The sequence below is a fragment of the Drosophila mauritiana genome, chromosome X (assembly GCF_004382145.1).
Source record: "Drosophila mauritiana strain mau12 chromosome X, ASM438214v1, whole genome shotgun sequence".
In the NCBI taxonomy this organism is placed as follows: domain Eukaryota; kingdom Metazoa; phylum Arthropoda; class Insecta; order Diptera; family Drosophilidae; genus Drosophila; species Drosophila mauritiana.
The window spans coordinates 17,541,278-17,563,131 of record NC_046672.1 but is presented as its reverse complement, the minus strand read 5'-3'; the positions used below and the strand labels follow the sequence as shown (position 1 = coordinate 17,563,131).

The 21,854-nt window shown below is 40.8% G+C and overlaps 4 protein-coding genes across 5 annotated transcripts in view; 2 read left to right on the top strand and 2 right to left on the bottom strand.

Annotated features, from left to right (window-relative positions):
* Positions 1–10,895, bottom strand: part of LOC117148571 (probable Ras GTPase-activating protein) — a 41,390-nt gene extending 30,495 nt beyond the window's left edge. The window contains exons 1-2 of one of the 2 annotated variants that reach the window (XM_033316034.1): positions 9,929–10,895; positions 317–429 (exon numbers count right to left, since the gene is read on the bottom strand). In XM_033316034.1, the coding sequence (XP_033171925.1) occupies positions 317–429; positions 9,929–10,007 (192 nt within the window). In that variant the 5' untranslated portion in view covers positions 10,008–10,895. The remainder of the gene's footprint in view (positions 1–316; positions 430–9,928) is intronic. The other variant, XM_033316035.1, reaches the window with a different exon arrangement.
* A 445-nt stretch (positions 10,896–11,340) lies between these two features.
* LOC117147996 (lymphokine-activated killer T-cell-originated protein kinase) lies at positions 11,341–13,667 on the top strand. The gene is made up of 3 exons (XM_033315150.1): positions 11,341–11,852; positions 12,391–12,749; positions 12,826–13,667. The coding sequence occupies exons 1-3, from the start codon at positions 11,593–11,595 to the stop codon at positions 13,431–13,433; spliced, it is 1,227 nt and encodes a 408-aa protein (XP_033171041.1). The 5' UTR covers positions 11,341–11,592; the 3' UTR covers positions 13,434–13,667.
* A 183-nt stretch (positions 13,668–13,850) lies between these two features.
* On the bottom strand, positions 13,851–17,525 carry LOC117147501 (partitioning defective protein 6). The gene is made up of 3 exons (XM_033314405.1): positions 17,156–17,525; positions 16,302–16,530; positions 13,851–16,236 (listed from the first exon to the last, which is right to left on the bottom strand). Exons 1-3 carry the CDS (start codon positions 17,228–17,230, stop codon positions 15,485–15,487), a joined length of 1,056 nt encoding a protein of 351 aa, XP_033170296.1. The 5' UTR covers positions 17,231–17,525; the 3' UTR covers positions 13,851–15,484.
* A 589-nt stretch (positions 17,526–18,114) lies between these two features.
* LOC117148794 (ubiquitin-conjugating enzyme E2 S) lies at positions 18,115–21,054 on the top strand. The gene is made up of 3 exons (XM_033316407.1): positions 18,115–18,680; positions 19,090–19,560; positions 19,715–21,054. The coding sequence occupies exons 1-3, from the start codon at positions 18,672–18,674 to the stop codon at positions 19,862–19,864; spliced, it is 630 nt and encodes a 209-aa protein (XP_033172298.1). The 5' UTR covers positions 18,115–18,671; the 3' UTR covers positions 19,865–21,054.
* Positions 21,055–21,854: the final 800 nt, after the last annotated feature.

Genomic DNA, 21,854 nt, shown 5'->3' with positions numbered 1-21,854 from the left:
GGCGGTTTTCCAGTTCCGCATCGTATTGCACTACCCACCTCCTTTTTGGGCGTGGCCGGGAATATCTACAGGTTAGTAGAATGATAGTAGTAGTAGCGGTTTGTTTACATCCATATTGGTTAGCGATAGTGTGCAGTGGTGAGAGACAGGGATAGATATACACAGACGAAAATACAAAGCCAATGAACTTGATTATGTTAACAGTTACAAAGCGATTAGATGTCTGTTTTACTGGGTGTTTGAGTATGTGTGTGTGTGTGTGTGTGTTAGTTGCTATATCTTAGTATATCTATCAATACATTCTGGGAGTGCTCACCGATATCTCCTCGCTGCAGTAGGCGGTGAATGTCTGATCGTCCTGTTGCAGCACGCAGTATAAAGGACCCCAGGGAAGCGTCTTGATCAGGCGAGTTAGTTCTCCCTCGGTTTCTGTACAAAAAAATAAAAAAAACATTATAGTATGAGTATAAAATAAATGTTGGGTCTAGCTTTTAAATCTTAACTGCATTATCACTAAGTGGCGCCACCTGTTGGCGATTGCCTTAAGCAGCTATTTGAAAAGTGCTGCCTACTTATAGGCATTATTTCCTATATCAAATGTAAAATTTGTGTAAGTTTACATCTTTCTAGACATGGTCGTGTTATCTACACGCAACTTACTCGCTCAAATGTAGAGTAAGTGTAAGTATATAATGACTGATCTGCAAACTGGATTGGATTTGAAACATATATAACAAACAGCCATTTCAACTGCAGTTGGAGTCATAAAAAACGAAATCCAAAATTGCACACCGTCAAACGTCATGTAGATGCCATGTAATTGTGCCAAAAACCTCGCGGAAAATGTGGCGCATGCGTGTTTCTAATTATGCGCCAGCAAACTAGATTAGATTATTTATTTATGCATCTGCAATCGCAAATGCAGTCCCAATTGCAACTTTGGACTGCGATGCCGTTTCTAATGTGCAAATTATATGCATTAGAATTTATCTAATGGGTGGAGTTAGAAGACGAAGAAGAAGAAGAGGCTGTAGTAGCTGCTAACAAAAAAGCAATGAGAATTGCTTAGCCAACTTGAACCGCATTGTGATTCAATGGCCGTTTTTTTTTTTCGTTCTTTAGTTTTCAGCTTGCGTGTCTGAGTTCTCAAAGTTCGTTTCACTCAGTTTGCGTCCTCTTCATGCTTTCTCCTTCTTCAATTCTTCTTGTCTTTCTCCTCTCTATGAGATAACAATGCGAGGCAGCTACAAAAATTTTTTATTTGAAGTTTAGCTTCGTGGAGATGTGAGCGTGACACGGATTACACAGAAAACTCGAAAAGTTTGCACAACAGTACTTATAAATTCGTATCTAATCACAGAAAATTAACAAAATCCAAGTATCATGATTTAGATACATTTATTTCGGTTGCAAACATCACATTCTTACTCTTCTTAATCTGAAAATTTTTAAAATATATTATTTACTTTTACATATGTACATAAGATATCTTTTTTTTATATTTAGTAAGTAAAGAATCCGTACATCACATGGAAATATTCTTAAGAATTACCAAACACTAACATGAGATATGAAATTTACATTTATAAAAATGACGCAATTTAAGCCCAATCTATGTATGTACATTCAAAATAAGATGATAATAAGGTCCAGGCTAAATTATTTTGATTACCACTGGCAAACTGCATTCCTTTCAGTGTATTTAAAGTTTGACTTCGTTCAATTATCTGTTTTTTTTTCTATTTAAGCGGCGAATCATTTTTCACATACAATATGTACGTACGAGTGAGCGTATTTTTCAAGTCCGGCGCCGTCTGCCCATTTAACATAAATATTGTAAGTAATTGTGAAGACAACAACAACAACTGCAGTAGTCAAGCGGAGCGATGACGTCGAAGCTTCAGAAAGAGACGGGGCTATGTGGAGTGAGAGAGAGGGCTCGAAATTGAAGTCGTTGCTCAGCAAGTTTGCGTTAATTTTTTCTCTATTTTTTTAACGTTCGTTGGCCGTTTGTTTCTTTATTATAAATTTTCTCATTTTTTCACATTAGTTTTTTTTTTGTGTTTGCTGCTTTTTGCATAAGAATTTCTCGCTTTTTGAGTTCTCGAGTTCAATGTACTGTGTCAGCGGTTTTTCTTTTCTGCACACGGCAACAGGTGGTGACGAGGGGCTAAAAAAGGCAGGGGGGAGGGGAGGGTGGCTGAAAAGTGGGGCTTATAAGGGGGTTCGAGGGGGCGAGCGAAGACTTGCGGTTGGCCAACGGACAAACGCACTCAAACCTTGGCCATCAGCTGGCATCTGAGCGTGGAAAACGTGGAAAAACAAGTGTTTACGATGCCCATCCCCCCCTACGCCCACCGCCACACCAATACTGTTTTCCTTCAATAATAATTCTACACAGAGGGAAAAAGGAGTCAAATGCTAGACAATAAAGGATGCATTGCTAATTTCTTGAAAAGCTAAATTAAGAAAAAGTACTGTGAATGTTGTCTTCTCGAACAAGAACATTTGCTTCTGTTTTTTTTTTCTTTTCTTGAATAATTCGAACAATCTGTGAATTATCTTCGGTTCGCAGTGCATTTCCCCGTGGCATTCGCATTTATGTATATACATACATACGAGTATATATGTATGTGCTCATTTGACCGTCAGGGAGCTACAAAGATAAGATACAACTGACAGATTTAATGCCACGTAAACCTCTTCTCGTCATGAATGTCGAACACACATAGTTCCCAAGACCTACAGTGCGTTTCATATAATTAAGCAAATATTTTCCGGAACAATATCAGTTGTAAGCATGGGAAAATGTTCACAATAAATTAAAAGAACAATCAATATAATTTCGCAACGTAATTCGTTTGCAGTCAGTCGCAATAATTGTATACAATTAACAAATGAAATATGAAAATTTGAATCTTAATTCAATACACTTTAGCAAGCTTTTTTGAAATTCAGTTAAAAGTTTGATATTATGAACAACAAAAGAATAAATTCCTAATCATTTTTAATTAGTCATTTTTGTTTCATTGAACAAAGTTAGATAAATTTATATAATGTACATAAGTGATTCAGGATATGTATTTAATGAAACCAAGTGAGTCAACATATTTATTTATGTTATTTGGTAAACGATTCATTGCGTAATTAACAACTGAATATTGAAGTAAACCGCCATGATAACAAGCAAGAGCCATTAATAACTCATTAACAATCATTTAACTAGTTTCTTCCAACTGAAGTTCGACACAGCGATTAGTTTAATTTTCCAATTAAGCTGCGATCGACTTACAGCCGCGAAACGCACTGTATTAGCTGACAATAAGAATGGTATGCTAATTGAAATTATCTCATTACCATGCCGACAACTTCTCACATCTTCGAGCTGTGTTATTCTTTCATTTCGCTATCACCGCGCATAATTAATGACATCATCGCGAATCTTGTACATTTCCCACATTTTTGAATTGAGTTTTTCATTCTCTTATCGGAATTCGGATTGATTCACTATATTTTTGTGGTTTTCCGCAGCTTAAGCGATGGAAAAACGCATCGCACCAAATTGAATTATTAAATGTTAAGGCGCAACGAAAAGACATTGCCAATTAAAACTAATTTAAAATAATTTATGCTCTCTGCGTCATCTGTGCGTCTGTGTGGGTGTTAGCAGAGGGGCGGAGGGGGTGTTGTTGAGGGGGGAAAAGCGGTGGGGCGCGGGGTGGGGGTGTTGGTGTTGAGTGAGGGGAAGTCAAGCTGTTTCCCTTGTCCATTGTCGCCAGCTAAACCACAAGAAAGAAATGTGTGTTTTCATGCGGTTGGTGTTTTGTTCAAGCAAAAGGGGGGCGTGGCAGCACGCCTTCGAAATGCATTTACAAAAAAAAAACTGAATAGAATGGTTCTTAAAATATATCTTTTGCTCGCAAAGTAAAAGATCAATTACTAATGAAATAAACAATACTTTAACTAACTTTCCACTTTTTCTGAAAATGTATATTATTTAGTATGGCATTTCTCCAAACAATTTGCATGCAAGTCGTAAGTTCAATTTATAAACTCTTTTTAAGCCATAAAACAGTATATAACTGTTTTTATATATTGATAATCAAATATTCGTTTCCTATGTTTAAAAAGTAACCATTTTGCCTGAAAATGTATCTCAAATTTTATTGGTTATTTTTTGGTATTTTTTTCTGAGTGTCCCGTTTAGGCTATAGCTTCCGCATGCTGCAGCTGTCCCAAATCATCTACATGCCCATCTCCTGTGTCCCCCTGCACCCCACCACGCCCCCAAAAACAACATGTTGCATTTTGGGCGGTGACCCGACCGACCCAGATGCATATACGAGTATAGTAAGTCCCTATGTGCCTCTATATCCGTGTTATATGCCCAGACATCTGTGTATATATGTACATATGTATGTATATATAGATGGCACGCAATCCCGACACAAATCGTATGCGTTGCGTAAACGAACGAACAAACGCATTTAATTAGGTTTATGGGAAATATGCGAAACGTTCGAAAAATCAAACACAAACAAACGGGCAAAAAAAAAAAATTTAAAAAAAATATAAAAAAGAAGGCAAAAAAGACCGGAGACTGAAATCTAACAAACCAACTGGGGCTGTTCCACTTTTCAAAGCCCCAAATCCCCCCTCCCCCGCGAAAACCAAACAATGCAGAATTATAGCATAACTTGGATTTCGCATCATGTAATAGTAGCGACCTGCTTGCATTTGATTTGTCAATTCATTTATAGACTTTTTTCTTCCAACTTCCCAACTTCTCTCCCACATTGTTGTGTTGATGTTTTATATCTATTTTCTGGTGATACGACAAAGGGAATCGCGGCTCTTTGTGTTCTGTGATCGCCGCCAATGTTTGGTTGCATTTTGTGCCCATATTATATACACACACGATCCCATTTTCGATTTGGAGCGCTTTATTTAGTGCAAGTTCCGAAAAGATACATACTATCTTAACTGAGATATTTATAACAAATTCTTTGAAGCTAGCTGAGTTAGTACGAGTATAAGCTCTTATATCATATCTAATAGTTAAGGAAATTCCTAAAAATATCTGCCATCGTTTGATCTATGATTTATGTATGTGAGCCATAATAACGAAATACTTCGTTTTTCCAGACATCTGATTGCGATTTTGATAAATCGACACCTTATTTCCGAGAAAGAAAAATAAATACCTGTATATAAAAGGGCGAATGGCGACGGATTGCACCGAAATGAAACACTATAGGATCTAAATAAAAACCGTTGCCGCCGAAAATGCGACACTTTTGCGGATTGTTAGTCGAATTCCTCGGGTGTGAATTGTTTTCATTTGGCTTTTGTTTGGCTTTTGAAAATGTGTTTACATTCCGCTCAGACTTATTTGGATTCGATTCGTATGGATGGTGATGATGGCGGAAGAACAAGTGTTTTGCCAGCCCAAGCCCAAATGTGATTCCATGCGCTGGGAATCCAGAATTCGACGACTCGCAGCTGGACAATCATCTTTTAATCGCTTATGTTTGGATTTTCTAAATAACTAAATAACTATATATGTATGCTCGTATGTATATTATTGGAACGAACGAAACGGGTTTTCTTTCACTGAAGTTTCCCTTTTGTTTTAGCGACGGGGCAACGTGTTAATTTGTTCGAGTTCGATTTGCTAAAAGCCCCACAAAAAGCCGGCTTTGGACCCCCAAAACACTTGGTAACTTCGTAGACTTCGAGACGCAGGTGGTGAGGTGTTGTTGCTGTTGTTGTTGTTGTTGGTCATAGGAGGAAAAAGTGAATTTTTTCATAGAAAGTTGTTGGGCAACATTTGCAGCGGCGACAGCGCAACGCATTCGATACTTGAAAATAGAAAATTACAGTAGGTTCCCCCACCATCCGACAGCAGGCCGTCTCTTTCCGTCTTCCTGCCGCGCTCTCTTTCGCACGACGGGGCAACAGGTAATCCCATGTTGCTACGACCATGTTTCACTTTCTAGCAGATGCAGTGGGTCAAGCTCGCCAGGCGGCAGATCCCAGCCAGATTATGGATGGATTGCAATTGGAAAGGTTTTCCTCAAACGAAAGTTATCCGCTGGCGGGGATCATTGAACTTGAACCGTTCAATTTTCCAATCAAAGTATTCATTTATTTGGAAGGGAGTTTGACAAATGACTCAATCGAAATGTATCTATTTTATAGGTTCCTTACGCCATTTTATAGCCATTCTAGTCATAGTTATTCATTAAGTTAATCATATTTCAATCATAAGTTGTAAATCAGCTAATTACTCGTTAAAGGTATAAAAATATCAATTTTTCTCGACAAATCATATTATGTTTACAATTGTAGACATTACTTTTGATTGGGTCTTAATCATCTTTCATATGTTTGATTTTAGTTTTAGTATGAGACCAGCTTAAAGCCACTCTTCATTTCAGCTTAGAGAGATTGGCTAATCGCTGGCGTTTGAAAACTAGAAACTGCGAGATACATTTGTATCTGAAACCTGCAATTTGAGAGTTAGCAGGTGGCGGCGTCGCTTTAACCCATAAAAATCGAATTGGCCAACAAAAACGACAACAACGAGTGCAATGGCAAAAAGTGTGTCAGCGACAAAAGCTTTTGGCCAAGTTAATGACGCCATCATCTCGACACTTGAGTGTCGCTCCACCATTTATCGTTCTTCTCCATCGGCTTGTCGTGGCCAATGGCCACTCCTCCTCCTCAGTCTTCAATCTTCGCTTTTCCGTCTGCCTTTTGGCCCAGTCGATTTCTCCTCTTCTTTGCCGTCTTCCTTTTAACGCTTTTGGCATGGGCCTGCCTGCTGTTGGCTTTGGCTTTGTACGCAAGCGGCCTCATAACCAATTTCTAAACGCCGAAGCCCAAAGAACCAAGTCGAACCACACCGAACGGGCCAAGAAGAAGCGTTTGGACATGGCCAAGTGACATGCAAAGCGAAAGCCAGGAGGGGTTAACAGAGAACAGTGGACACTATGGGTTGAAGAATGTCTGCAACGCAACTAAGCTTTATTTTAGATTTATTGGTTATCATTAGTTATCGATAATCAACTGTTCAAAATGGTTACTTGCCCTAAAACTACACATCTATCGTTCATTGTAGCCATTGTTCACTGTGTCATCTAACAACCGACCAAATAAAAAGGCAGCTACAACACGAAACATGACAGAAATGATGTCAAGCCAGCGGGCAACACGAAAGAACAACTCTAGCAAAATGAAGAGAAAAAAAACTAACAGGAACAACCAAATGGATCGAACTTCTACGATTTGTTCTTAGCTCGAATACACTGACAGAAATGGGAACTTATTAATATTTATCACGTGCAAGATTAAAGTTAGTAACATTGTTAAATGTTTTATATTTATTATTATTATTATTATTATTATTATTATTATTATTATTATTAATGTAGGCAGATTTAGTCTCACAACTCAAGAGTGTGATAATATTAACAAGTAGATTTTAAACTGAAGCAAACGGCGGAAATGTATAACGGTACTAAACAAAAAGACATAATAATTTTGTATAAAGTATCTAAAAGATATTAGTAATTACAAAATTAGCAAAATTACAATAAAGCACTGAACGAAAAAGATGGCAAAGTATCTAATGATCTGATTTACAGATGTCGTGCGTTTTTTCTCTCTGTGCATGTGTTTCGGTGCCTGTGCGCTTGTTTGTTAACCGAGTTTTGTAGGTGGGCTTCAAAACCGATTGCTCGAAAACAACAAACGTCCGAGAGACGTGGACAAAGACGAAGCCAAATGGCGAGGCAAAAGGTTACCATAGAATGCCATCAATGACCTTGACACACCAACCCGCACGCACACACACACACACACACGCACGCACATTCGTGTTCACCTGGAAATAAACACACCTTCCTTCCGCTGCGGGCAAATAACCGTAACAGAAAGGTAAGAAAAACAAAAATAAAATGGAAAAATAAAGCAAATGAGGCAAGCGAACGAAATCCGAAAAGGCAATAAGAGAAGTTGCCTTCAAGGCGAAGGTAGCCTTTTTTACTGTTTGCTGCCACTTATCGCGATCGTTTGATTGTGTGTGTGTATGTGTGTGGCTGTCTGCTATTACCAATTTCTGCTGTACGTGTTCCCCCAATGCTCCATGCTAATCCAAACACACACGAGCATATCGGTCACAGGCGACAAAAACATTTACTATGTGCCGTGGTGAAACCCTTTTGCCAATTATAAGTTTAATTTATATCTCCATGTATTGGATTGTTTTGGAACAATAGCTTTTAAACTGATTTTATTAACTAGCTTTAAATACTTGTATTCAATACTGCTTTCAATCACTCGATTTATTTCCAAAAAAACTTCTGCAATATGTTTTCCACAATAAAAAGCCATAGTAATTTACAAATTAGTTTAAATAAGCGGAGCTTGTTAGCTTATGCATATATTTTAATAGATTGGTTATAGTTTTATTTGTATTATTTCTAAGTAGTTGTGCTAAAAGATTGAACGTTTAGACTCTATTACCTTTAGCTCTACAAAAGCAGTATGAATATGAACATAATAGAACGATCTTTGGATTCCGTTCAAAGATGTCCACTTCACCTTCGACAATTTGGTCGCCTGAACATTCGATGGGAGGAGAGACCCTGCGCAGGGGCTTTGTTGTCTATTTGCCTGGGTATTTGCAGTGTGCGATGTGTGTGTGTGTGTGTTTTCACCTTTTTCCGAGGGACGTACGAGCAACCCCTCGCTGAAACAACAACAACACCAACAACTAAGGCAGCGACAACCTGCGACAGGTAAAATGTGAGATAACGGGGAAAAACGCTAGTCCACATACATGAACCTGCCCGAAAAATGTGGAAAGGTATTTTTTTCCCAGGCCAAGGAATTTGCACAGGTGACACGAAGATACTTAACTCGAGAGAGCTCATCCCACAGCCCACACCACACCACACCAAACATCACAGATCACACATCCCACATCCGCATCCACATCCGCAACTGCTTCCACATCCGCATCCGCCGGTAGGGAACTTCTCCATCCGAATTTCCCCCCCGCTAAATCCACAGATGAACCTGCCACATTAAAAAGCCAACTTATGGACACTTCCTCACCATTTTTATGCACTTTTAAAAAGGTGTTAAATGTGTAGCCAAGTGATAAACAATTCGAGTTGGTCACTGGGTTTGACTTTCGTGTTTGGCGCACTCCAGAAGCACAGTTTCCCATTGAAAATTAGCTATGCTCAATTGAATGCTGCCTTAGTAATGGTTAATATTTAACTACCATAGAACGTATATTCCTAAAAGACTTCCTTTAGCCAACTTCAATCTGAGCCGCATTCATTGGCAGCAGTACACATAAAGATTGTATCTAGTAAATTGTATCTAATGGTACCTAGTAGTAAATTAGATTAGAGCTATTTGTTTACTTTGAGTTGCGATTAGAAAATACATTTGTTTTTCGACGGTGGGCACTCTTGGGTACCTTTATTTGTCTTCAGATGTTTTCCTTATCTACTGGTACCATTAACTTTTAAAGTAATCTTAGTTTTAAGTTTATAATTAAAAATCCAGGGAAAACTATGTTTACATAGCTATCCATTATCTAGACTAGGCTTCAATAGTATTAATTGGATGAAGAACCCAATCATTTAGTTTAAGGTTATACCAATCTGGATCTTTTAGGTTTAAAAGAATGACATACTCGTACATTGAAAACCATTAGCTCGATAAAGGAAACCAGATTGCAGCATCCGCTAAGTAACTTTATGGTTCCATAAACTTTAGTTCAACAACCCTGTTTATTATTATAGAATAAGGGTACAATACAACCCTATATTTGTCTTATGAAACCTAAATTAGTGAGGTATTCACTATGAAGTCTATGATGTTATGTACATATGTAACTCCCACTCACCGCAGACATCCAGCCATCCTTCGATTCTGCTGGGGTAGGAAATCGTTGAGGACCGGCTTAAATAAGTTCGACGTCCCATTTTGTGGGGGTGGTATTTTTGTGGATTTGGTTTGGGTGGATGCTGTGCTCTCTCTCTCTCTCTCGGCTTTTCTCCCGCGCGCTCTCTGTCGCGCGCTCTTCTCCCCTTTTTGGCTCTCGCACTTATCGTTTGGCTTATCGACTCGGCTCGTTGAGTTGTTGTTGGTTTTGCTGCTGCTTAATTTGAATATTGATTTTGTTTGTTCTTGCTGTTGTTGTTGTTATGGTTTTTATTGCACTTGTGCCTTATGGCGATTTTGGGGGTTATTGTAAAACAAAAGATTAAAGCAAGATTTGTGGCGATTTCAAGAGCAGGTTGCCGCCGCCTTTGTTGTAGTTATTGTTATTATTTGATTTTTAACGATTTCGTTTCCAATTCCACTCTTTGTTTTAATCACCATCTTTCCTCTCTCGCTACACCTGATTTTCGATGTTTTTGGCGTTTTTCGCTGTTTTTTCGCCGTAACAGCTGAGTGCCATTTTGCGGCTCCTCTTTTCGTTTATATTTTCGGTTTCTTCTTTAGTTATTCACGTTTTTTGTTGTTGTTGTTATCACCCGAAACCAGTAAAGAAACTTTATTTTGCACCTTACATGTGTGCGTGCGCGTATATTTAATTCTGGTGTTTTGTATTATTTTTAAATCACGACTCCGAAAAGCATGTGTATATTTCGGTTTATTTGATGTTGGTGTGCGTGTGTGCCCGATCCAGAATATTAACGGAGTTGTTGTTGTTCGCTTTGCGTTTTTTGTAGGTGACACCCTCCCACACCGCACTCGAAAAAATAAAACAAAAAATTTTTAAAAACCCGCGGCCTGGATTTTCACACACGTCCGCTTTCGAATCGCCGCGCTTGTGTGTGATTCCACTGGTGTTTCTCCGCAGACTGCCGCCTCTCTGCACTCCTCTTCTTTATCGCATCTCTGCTTTGGCACGGCTTTCGCGCCAATTGTTGGTGTGAAAATAATACCAACAAAATGCGGCATTTCTGTGTCGGTTGATGTCTGAGATAAACGCACCTGTGTAGGTTCGTGTCTTGGCTAAATGTCATATATTTAAAGCTTAACGGTACAAAACGACCGCTATTAACATGGAAAATAGTGTTGCTAACTTTTATATATTAAATACGGCTATTTGTTGGCTTTGTATTAGGTACTCCATCCAATTTCGTTGCCAACATTATTGAACTGGATTCTATTTCTGTTAATTCGTAATTAACTGGCATTTTGAAGGAGCAATTTGAATGCCAACGGCTATATATTTAGTACCGCACGCCGCTCCACTATTCAGTGTGACCAGCCACATGGCGCCGTAGAACAACAGGCGTGTGTGTTGTTTTTCAGCTACTTCAGACGAAAGTTTATAAGCTATAACTTAATAGAGTTCGAGTGCTCTACAAGGCAGTAACAAGAACATTGTGCTTAGCGTCAATTACGCGACTAACTCCAGCCAAATGAGACGCCACGGTCACTCTGTCGCCTAGGACCAAACACAACACTAACACTGTTGCATTCCATTTACAGTTTAAACGGTGTTTTGTGCGCGTCGCTTTAATTTTGGTTTAATTGAATTTTACTATTGCTGCGATGGACACGCCACGCCGCAAGCTAAGAAATTTGCACCTGGAGAATGTCCAGAACAGCAGCACTCCCATCAACGTGCCGCCCTCACCGATGATGAAGACCCTGGGCCACGGCACTGGGATCCGGGTCTACCGCTTGGACCGCTCGCCTCGTCTCGGCGAAATCCGCTCGCCCTGGGCCGTCAAGCGGATCACGCAGAACATGCGGGTCAAGAAGGACACACTCTTCAATGAGCGGATTGTTCACGAGGCCGATATCCTGCGGTAGGCTCATCCAAATCCAGAACTTCAATCAAATTGGCAGTATGTGTCAGTGTCCTGCGTGTGGGTGCATGTGTGTGTGCGTGTGCGGATGCTGAATGTGCGTGTGTGCTAGGGTGATCCGATATGTGGGTCAGCAATTCATTAGGGTGGCCCACAGCTGAGCTGCTACAGTCCATGCTCGCTAAAATAACCCATTGCAATCAAGGCTCTATGAATTCTCATCACATCAAATTGAATAGATCATCGTAAAATTCTGGCTTGAAATTTTATTTTGCATATATCCCATCTCTTAAACGAAAAAATCTTAATTTAATTACAAAATTTATAGCATTATCAAACAAGATATTCCAAGTAAGATCCTAAGTCATCGCACTAGCAATTAAAGCTATTATTAGGTGTAGTTTTTGCTCCCAAGGCATTGAGTTACTTTCAGGTGACTGCGTAAAGTGTGCCTTCTGTATGCACACTACGCAGAATTGTTTTTATAGTTGCCCCTTAAATTGAGAGTTCCTCTAAACAGCACCTTCTGACTTTACAGCAAACTGAAGCATCCGAACATCGTGGGATTCCGTGGCGTTATCACCAATGACGAGGGCATCAACACACTGGCACTCGAAATGTGCACCACTTCACTGGGCTCCATATTGGAGGAGCGTCACGACGAGGATCTGGGCCCGTTGCCGGCCAAAAATACCTATAAGATGATCATGGACGTGGCCCAGGGACTAGACTTTCTTCACAACGAAGCGCGCCTCATGCACGGCGACCTCAAGTCCTTTAATGTCCTGGTGAAAGGCGAGTTTGAGATCTGTAAGCTGTGCGATTTTGGAGTCTCTCTTCCGCTGGACGAGCAGGGCGAGGTTAATTTCCTAAAGAATCCCGGACTGCGCTATGTGGGTGAGTTTACTGACCGCATACGATAAAAATAATTTCACACTGAGTCAAATTAACCACTTATGTCTTAATATTTTAGGAACTAACCTCTGGTGCGCCCCGGAGGTCATAGACGAAGTGGATGTTATTGACAGCAAGGCAGACATCTTCAGCTTTGGCCTGGTTATCTACGAAACCCTTGCTCTGGTGCCACCACATACCTTGGAGCTCGATGCAGCACTGGGAGAGGCTATGGACAGCTCGCACGATTTACCCACCGACACGGACAAGCTGCAGTGCAAACAGTTGGACTTCTCCAGCGATGAAAAGAAGATCGGACTGCCTTCTGCCATGGAAGAACACACAGACAACGATATGAGTCAAGATTATGACGAGGAGGATGAGGAGGAGGAGAAGGAAGAGGAGGAGGAGAAGGAAGAGGAGGAGGAGAAGGAAGAAGAAGAGGATCACGAAGATGATGACACGAAGGAGAACGACATCTCCTACTTTACACTGAACAACCTTCATTCCGCCTATGGTACACGGCCACCATTGCCAGTGGCCTTTCAACTCAGCGACGATTACAACTGCGTCGTGGAGCTGTTTTATCTGTGCACAAATGCTCTCAGCGAGGATCGTCCAGCGGCCAAGACCATTTGGCAGTGCCTGGAGAACAATGGCGCAAATGTTGCGACAGAATGCGATTAGACTGATAATCATTCTCAGCCTCCGAACTCCTCAATCTTCCTCTTGAATATAATTTGCTTAGATGACTCATTTTTGTTTTGAATGTACAATTAACTAGCTATAATTTTTACCCTGTAAGAACAAATCAATTACGGTTAAAGCCCCAAATCGCGAATACACACTTAAGCAAATTGTACATATTCAGCAAGCAAAAGAGTGGTCGAATAAATCGAATCCCCAATGGAACAAAAACTATATCGTTAACTGGTTTTTCAATTCGCAGTCTACAACAGGGTATATGTAAGATCTTTTTTTGATCAAATATCATTTCATTTTGAACTTTTTTGTATACTTTACGCCTTGAATTGGTTGTGATATAAACAATAAACTTGCATTTTTTTGCTATAGCCTCCCAGAAAAAATCAATTACACACCAGCTCGGTTACAAGTTCTCTTAGGTTTATTAAAAAATAATAATACATACATCAAAATATAAGCTTTTCTTTCGTGATTTGCTTTTCGGTCTTTTCAGTTGCTTAGCGGGAATACACATTTGCTTTTGTATATATATATATGCGTGTGCGGGGAAATCGGGATATTCTGGCGACTTTATTTCGATGTAAGTTCCGATTGCTCGGTAATGCAAGGATATATGTGGAATGGATATGAGGGGAGTGGTTGGGCATTGGATACGCATTTAGTTGTAGTTTCAGATTCGCTGCTGTCTATCCTAGATCTTGCTATCTACCTAGGGTACATGTTCGTATGGTTAGTTATGCCCGTTGCGACCCATAAATATGAATAATGTTAACTTCAAGTCGAGCAGATCGCATCGCATCGCATCCCATCTGCCGGGAGTGGTCTTTTCTCAATTTGACTAAAGCGAATACACAGACTTCAATTCAATTATGTACGTATATAACATAGATTGTATTCGTTCATATATTCTCTTGTATATATATAAAAAGTATCGAATTGCTCTCTTGAAGGCGAAGGCGCTGTTGGTGTTTCGTTTGTATCTTAACGTTTTGTTAACTTTATCTCCTCGTTTTTCTTTCCTTTCTCCATAACTCTAAGGGATGACAATGACAACAAAGAACTTGGACGAGTATTGGACACATTGACGAAAAACAAAAGTTAAAATTACAAATGGTATTTAAAATAAACAGATATAATGAGTAATGCCGAAAAAACAATACACAGCAGATATACGCAGAATGATCGGCTCAAATTAAAAAAAAAAACAAGACTTACAAATCAGGAAATATAATTTTGTTGGTCTTTTCCGACTTGTCACAGTACATAAAATGGAATGTTTTTTGTTTTTATAAGTTATTCGTGCTCGTATGTGTGATTTAGTTACAATTATTGCCGTTTCAAATGGTTAAGTTAAGTAAATTGATCTGCCTTCTGCATTTGATGCCCTCTCTCTATTTCACTCCCTCCTCTAGCTGTCTCACTCTAGTCTAATGCAACAAGCAAGAATAATAACAAGACGTAAATCTTACAAATTTAAATACACATATATATATGCCAGGAAAAAAGATAAAAACAACGGACTGCATTCAAAAACGTGCAAATGAATAGGTGTGTTTTCTTTGACTTTGAGTGTTTCGTGGAATGTATGGAGGAAAGTCGTATGTCGTATAATTACACATGTGTATACAATCGTTTTTATATATTGCTCACCTACAATCGGACTGGAAATTTAGCAGAACGTTAAATTAGAATGGCCAGGATTAACAAGAAATGAATGGGATATGGCCTACGTGTTGTTTACTCAATCAATCAGGCTTTCGGGCTAATACCAATGGATTTTACAGGGTGACTTTCCAATCATGGTTGGTTGAGCTGCGACAGTCGCTTTAGTAAGTGAGCGATATACAAGCGATCAGTGTACATGTGAATAAGTTGGCCTAACTTGTATAACTTTAAATAATTGACTCGAGTTTAACGAACTTATTCGATCTTAAGGAAAGTTAAGTCTGATAAACTGAAAATCCTCTGCACTTCTCAGCGATGAATTCGCGTTTTCCGTTGCTTAAGTTTCTGGCTGCGGCTGCTGGTTAATCCTACAAATGCAGCACTCCATCCTTGACATCGCTGGCCATTATCGTGGACGCATTGGAGGCTGCCTGCTGGTGGTGCGACGAGGGTGACGAGGATAATGGCGGCTGATGGTTGTGATTGCCGGCTGACGTTGACGTCGGACTCTCGTCGAGGGTGACGCCCGTTAAGTCCACAATATCGTCCTGATCGTCGTGCTCGATCTCGTCGGAGGTGTTGGTATTATTAGTGTGATGTGACCCACTGGACAGCTGGCTGTTCCTCGAAAAGGATCCGCGATGTGTGGACGTCAGTGTGCGCTGATTGGCCGGCTTCACGGTGATTATCAGATTGGAGCTGTTGGCCACCATCATGTCGGTGACTTGATCCAGAGTCTTGCCAGCCACTTCGATGCCATTTACCTCGATCACCTCATCGTTGACGGCCAGCAGGCCAGTACTTTCGGCCAGACCGCCCGGAACCAAGCGGGATATAAAAATGCCCGGTTGCTTCTCCAGCCCACTGGCCGTCACCCTGACAGAGGTGCCATCCCGTATGTAGAATCCCAGGGGCTTATCACTGCCATGCTTCAGCAGCCGCACTCTTCTATGCGTTTCCGGCACTATATCCACATCTATAATGGCCGAGACTTGACGGAAATCGTGCGGTATGGATATCGATGGCGCCTTTGTCTTCACGGGCGTATGACCCATCAGTATGCTGCCGATGAGGTTTCTCGGTTTCATCGTTCCAAAGCCAGAGTACTCATTAAGATCATCTATAGAGTGGACGTAAAGATTGCGGTTGAGTATCTCTTATAGTATCTTATGCACTCATACTCACCCTTTCGCTGCACAATGACCCGTAGAAGTGGACGTGCTGTTTTCAGGGCCCGGCCGAAGTTGTCGTCGTTGTTGATTGGCAACAGATCATTGTCCCGCGGATCGATATAGAGTATGAGAAACTGGATGTTGGTCAGCTTGTGCAGCTGCTCAATGAGGGCTGCGAATTTGTCGAAGCTCTGCTCCGCCTCATTTCGCTTAAAGCTCCACCGCCGAAACTCTGCATCGAACTAAGGGATTCGTATTGATTAGTAAAGGAGCTAAATATTTTGAAACCCGTATAGTTTGTTCATCAGCATCACCTGTTGATTCAATTGTATGCAGACGACTTCTGAATTGCATTACATCTAGTGTCTTATAACTATTACTGGAGTTTATTTTGAAGACCTTTACATGAACTAATTAATAACTGAAGTTTCCCTTTCTGTGAAATTACAGAAAATGAGCGCAACAGGGTAGTTTTCGAGTAAAGCGCAACAGATTGATTTTCAGGTAAATAGCCCAAGCAATAAAGGTTGTTGCAACATTCCCTATCAGAGCCCAGGAATTCCGACAAGTAAGATGCATTGGCAAGGGCACATTGTTATTTTGGGGTGTTCCTAAGATGGAAACCAGTTGCTCCTCACACCTCGCAGACAAAGCATTAATCCCCGCTCTGGGCGCTTGGACACAATCGAGCTCAACAGATAGGAGTTCTCAACTTGGTAGCCACATTGCTCCCTCAGACTAAAGACCCCCTTTCCACGCACAGAACTCGAATTTAAGCTATTAATCCCATTCCTGTGCGCATGAATCAGCAGCTCAGCGCTGCAGAAAGGGGCGTGGAATCCGGGGGTCACGAAAGTTAGGACTCACCTTCGATTTCACCTCGATCAGATTCGTGTCAGTGGCCGCCGTTGCGGACGTTGTGCTTATCTTGTTCTTCGACATTTTCTCCGATCCGCCCGAGCAAGAGTGCACTCACAGTTTTCCTCTCCGTTCCTCGCACACAACACAAAACACGGCAGATGAGTTCCACAGATTCTGATCTGATCTTCAGGATCGAAATCGAACCGACACGCCCGATGCGAACCGAAACCGAACCAAAGTGCAGCGTACCGATGGCGGAGAGCAACGATTTTGGGGGGCCGCCAATAAATTAGAGTTAGAAATCTAAATTAAAACTAATTAAATAAAAAAAATGGATGGATGAACCTATCGGGCACTATCGTACTTCGATATTGGTAGGCACTATCGGTTATCGAATGGTATTAGCTCCAGTGTGACCGTGGGTAATGCACAAACAAAATATACCATTTCTGTTTTCTAAAATACCACAAATATGCTAGTGCAATAGATTCAAACAATAATGAAAGTATCCAAAATGGTTTAGAAATAATGGAGTCATTTGTTTTGAAGATAGCTAGCAAAGGTTTTGAATTAGTCACAATAAATAGTTTTTTGTATTTATAACGGCATGTTCTTTATTTGTTTTTGAATATTACCCAGAGTAAGTTGGGCATGAACCGATGTTGTGCATCTATCGATATATCGATAGCGTCTGAGCAGCCATGTTGCTGCGTTAGTGTAGAGACAGTTTGTTTGTGTGGGCTGGGTGGATCTTCAGATGCGCTACACTTGCAAAGTGACTGCTGTTTGCACGAAAAACGAGTCTTAACTGTTACAAGACTGGACAACAAGTTGCTTTATTTAAATGCTTAGTTTTGATTAAAGACGTTTTTCAACTAAATAACTAAAAATCCGCGTTTAAGTCGAAGGCAGGCAATATTCCGCACGAATATGCCCCAATTGTAGCGCAGCGCCAGCGACGAGGGTTACTGTAAAATGAAACTGTTTTTGTGTGTGTTGTCGAGCGTGAAGTGTCCAATTAGACAACTGAATTTGTTTAGATGTGAACAACAGAGTCGAGATAGGTCACACAGCAGCTGCGACAAAGTCGAGCGAATCGATTTCAAAACAATAGCAACCAACGAAACAAAATTTTAAGTCGCTGGGAAAACTAAAAATCAAGATTTTCGAGAGGTGGTGCTATACCAAATACATATATACAAATAGTCTTTATAGAGTGCGTGTGAAAACATAGACCCAAACAACTGACAAGGAGATTAGCAGGGCCAAAGGAAGCATAAGGAGTATACACGCAAAGGAATAGTAAAAGCCAGCCCACGCACATATTCATATATTTTGGGACCACTTTTCCGAGGCAGCTGGGAAAAGGCGGTGAAATTGCGACTATTCGAGAGCCGAAGAGCTCAGCTGCAGGAATAAGCTGACGAAACTGAAACCTTGAGACAGCGATTCGCACGCACACCAGCGCAGGCCCGCATCAACACAGACACACACACGCACAGCAGCAGGAAATTCAGACATCATGAGTTCGGTAGGATGAGCATCTTCTTCACATAATTGTTGGCATTCTAAGATAATACGAAACCATTCTTAAGAAGTTGTATCCGTGTTTGTTAAGAATCCTAGCCAGATGCTTCTAAATCTTAAGAATGGTTAGTAGTGAGAGCATAAAAACCCATCCTTACTACAACTTTCCAGCATACTAAGAGTATGAGAAACTAATTTCATTAATAAATACCCTGTTTGTGGAAACATGTGATTTTGTATGTAATAATCCTTGTCTATGAGTACTGTACTGTACTTGCCATCCATTTTTAAAGTTCGTATGTTCCAATAAGTGCAATTCCAACTAGAAATAATGATGCAACCCTGTCATTAAAATCAATTTTTGTATTTATAAACTTTTACCATTGGATACTAATGATTCCCCCCATTTGCAGCAATACTCGAATGTGGAGAACCTGTCGCCGCAGACGATAAGGCAGGTGATGAGGGAGCTGCAGGAGATGGAGACCACGCCACCGGAAGGCATCAAGGTGCTAATCAACGAGAGCGATGTGACGGATATTCAGGCATTGATCGATGGACCTGCTGGCACTCCGTACGCCGCTGGAATTTTCCGCGTCAAACTGACGCTGAACAAGGACTTCCCGCTGACGCCACCCAAGGCGTACTTCCTCACCAAGATCTTTCATCCGAATGTGGCCGCCAACGGTGAGATCTGTGTGAACACACTGAAGAAGGACTGGAAGCCGGATCTGGGCATCAAGCACATTCTGCTCACCATCAAATGCCTGCTTATTGTCCCGAATCCGGAATCGGCGCTGAACGAGGAGGCCGGAAAGATGCTGTTGGAACGATACGATGACTACTCACAGAGGGCGCGCATGATGACAGAGATCCATGCCCAGGTAAATGAGCGTGTAGCAATGGCATACAAGCATGAGGCGTTGAATGATCACAGAAAATATCTGATTGCTATCCGTTTCTGTCCACCCAATATGATATTATTTATCACACTGATTTACACACTTAGCTCATACGTATGTATATCTTTTATTATAGCCTGCCAAGTGCGGTGTAGGCGCTACTGGCGATGCCAAAGACGACGGTGGACCCTCGACGAAGAAGCATGCGGGCCTGGACAAGAAGCTGCAGGACAAGAAGAAGGAGAAGTTGCTCAAGGAGAAGAAACGCATGCTGAAGAGATTATGAGAGGCATAAGGCGGAGTTCCATGGACTAGCTAATCAACCAGGAGCAGTAAGTAGTAAGCAGTAGCAGAACACGTCGGATACGTATGAATGGATAGATGTTAAAGAATGGATGAGTGCGAGCGTAAACCCCACAAACCAGGTGAAAGGCGACAGGATCAAAGCTAGCAAAGTCGAATCAAAGGAGGAGGCGCGCTATGAAATTTTACACTGATCTGATACAAAACAAAACAAACAAAAAACAAGTAAATTGAGCAACTGAAATTACGAAGTAACCGATGAAACCCGAACCCACAAGGCCAATATCGGAACGGAACGGAAGTTAAAGCTGCAACAATTTCGGTAAAACGAGAGAGATAAAGAACCACTCCAAAGAACAGTGCATCCAGTTACCATATACGATTATTTTAACCAACATTTTTGGTGGCACGCCGCTTTCAACTGAGTCTAGAATATAGAAAACACAAACCAACAAAAAGCAACCAAGAGAAATGGGGATTGCAACCATCACCCAAGTAATTTATGTAGTTCTCTTTTCTTAACGCTCATGGGCTATCCTAGCATAATTTATGTAATTAGATTAAACAAAACAAGGATAACATTATCGCCTCATACATGCCACCTTTCAAACACCCAGACTCCAGAACTCTCTAAAAAGCATCACCTTAAACATACCTTAATGAGCATATGCGTCCGCGTATTGGACCCCCGTGCATAAGCATAAACTTACTCCTTAGATTTTTTTTGTGTGTTTTTTAAATTGTATTCGCTTAGTTCTTAAATAAATAAAATTTCGATTCGTTACATTCAATTGTCCTGCTTAGGCATAAGCTACACAAACAACACACCCACGCATCCAACACACAAATCACGAAAAATACATAAAATTATTAAAGAAATACTGTAAAAGATTGATTGCACATTCTGTAGAGATTTAGTTTTAAGTGCTTCCAAATTGTCAAACCCTCGTCGCGAATCGGATCGGAATGAAATGGCCTGGAGCGGATTGGAGCGCAATGGCACGGTGATAAGTGCATGGGATAACCGTATCCTCGTCCTTTCGCTTGCTATGTCGCCCGTATCCTTCACGCCCGCTGCTCTCTCTCTCTCTCTCCTTTCGTTCGAACATTCTTTTGAAGCTCACACAACAAACACACACAAATCGAGGGCAAAGAGTAAAAAGCAATAAAAAAGAATAAAATTCCAAAAAATTACAAACAAATTCAGATACTTTGTAGGTCGTATTGTGCGTAAAGGGAGTTTGGAAAGGTGTTCTCGAAATTTGTTTTAGGTAAGTAATATGTGCATGTATTATTCACTTGGTTGTGGGTAAGGTACATAAGTAAAAAATTAAACTTTACATGCATTTCATTAGAATTCAAATGACGATAATTTTCGGAAATATACGCTGTTTTGAAATCAATACCGATCATTCAATTTTTACCGTGCACAGTAGTTTAGTTTTCCAGATCACGTCGCGCGTGCCACTAACAATAACATTTCCTAGTTCCGCTTCGTTCCATACAATCCCCACTCAACCTCCCCACATCCCCTGCAGTTTATTTATTTATTTTGCCCACTGTCCACCGGAAGAGTTTATTTGTGTTTTGGGGAGTTTCTCGATTCCCGCGATTCTGCGAAATATCATGAGACACTCGCAAAACCAACACCGATAAACTAGCATTCTCATTTGCGAGTAGGTGTGTACGACTGTGCCCCTCTCGCTCCCACCGCCTCTAGCTGGCTTTGTCTAACCGCCAACGCTTTCGAGACGGGCCAACATTCCAATCCGATCGGTTCGGATCGGGTCTAACCTTCAGTCAACTTGTCGCTCGAACCAAATATTGTCGCACAGCAGAGAGTCAGAATCTCGCAGGGGCGTCGAATTGTAAATACCCTTCAATGAATAGTAGTTGGCTGCTTCCACGAGCAAGGATCCATATATTAAACTATACTTCAGTGTTTGAATATACTTTAAAACATACATACATTC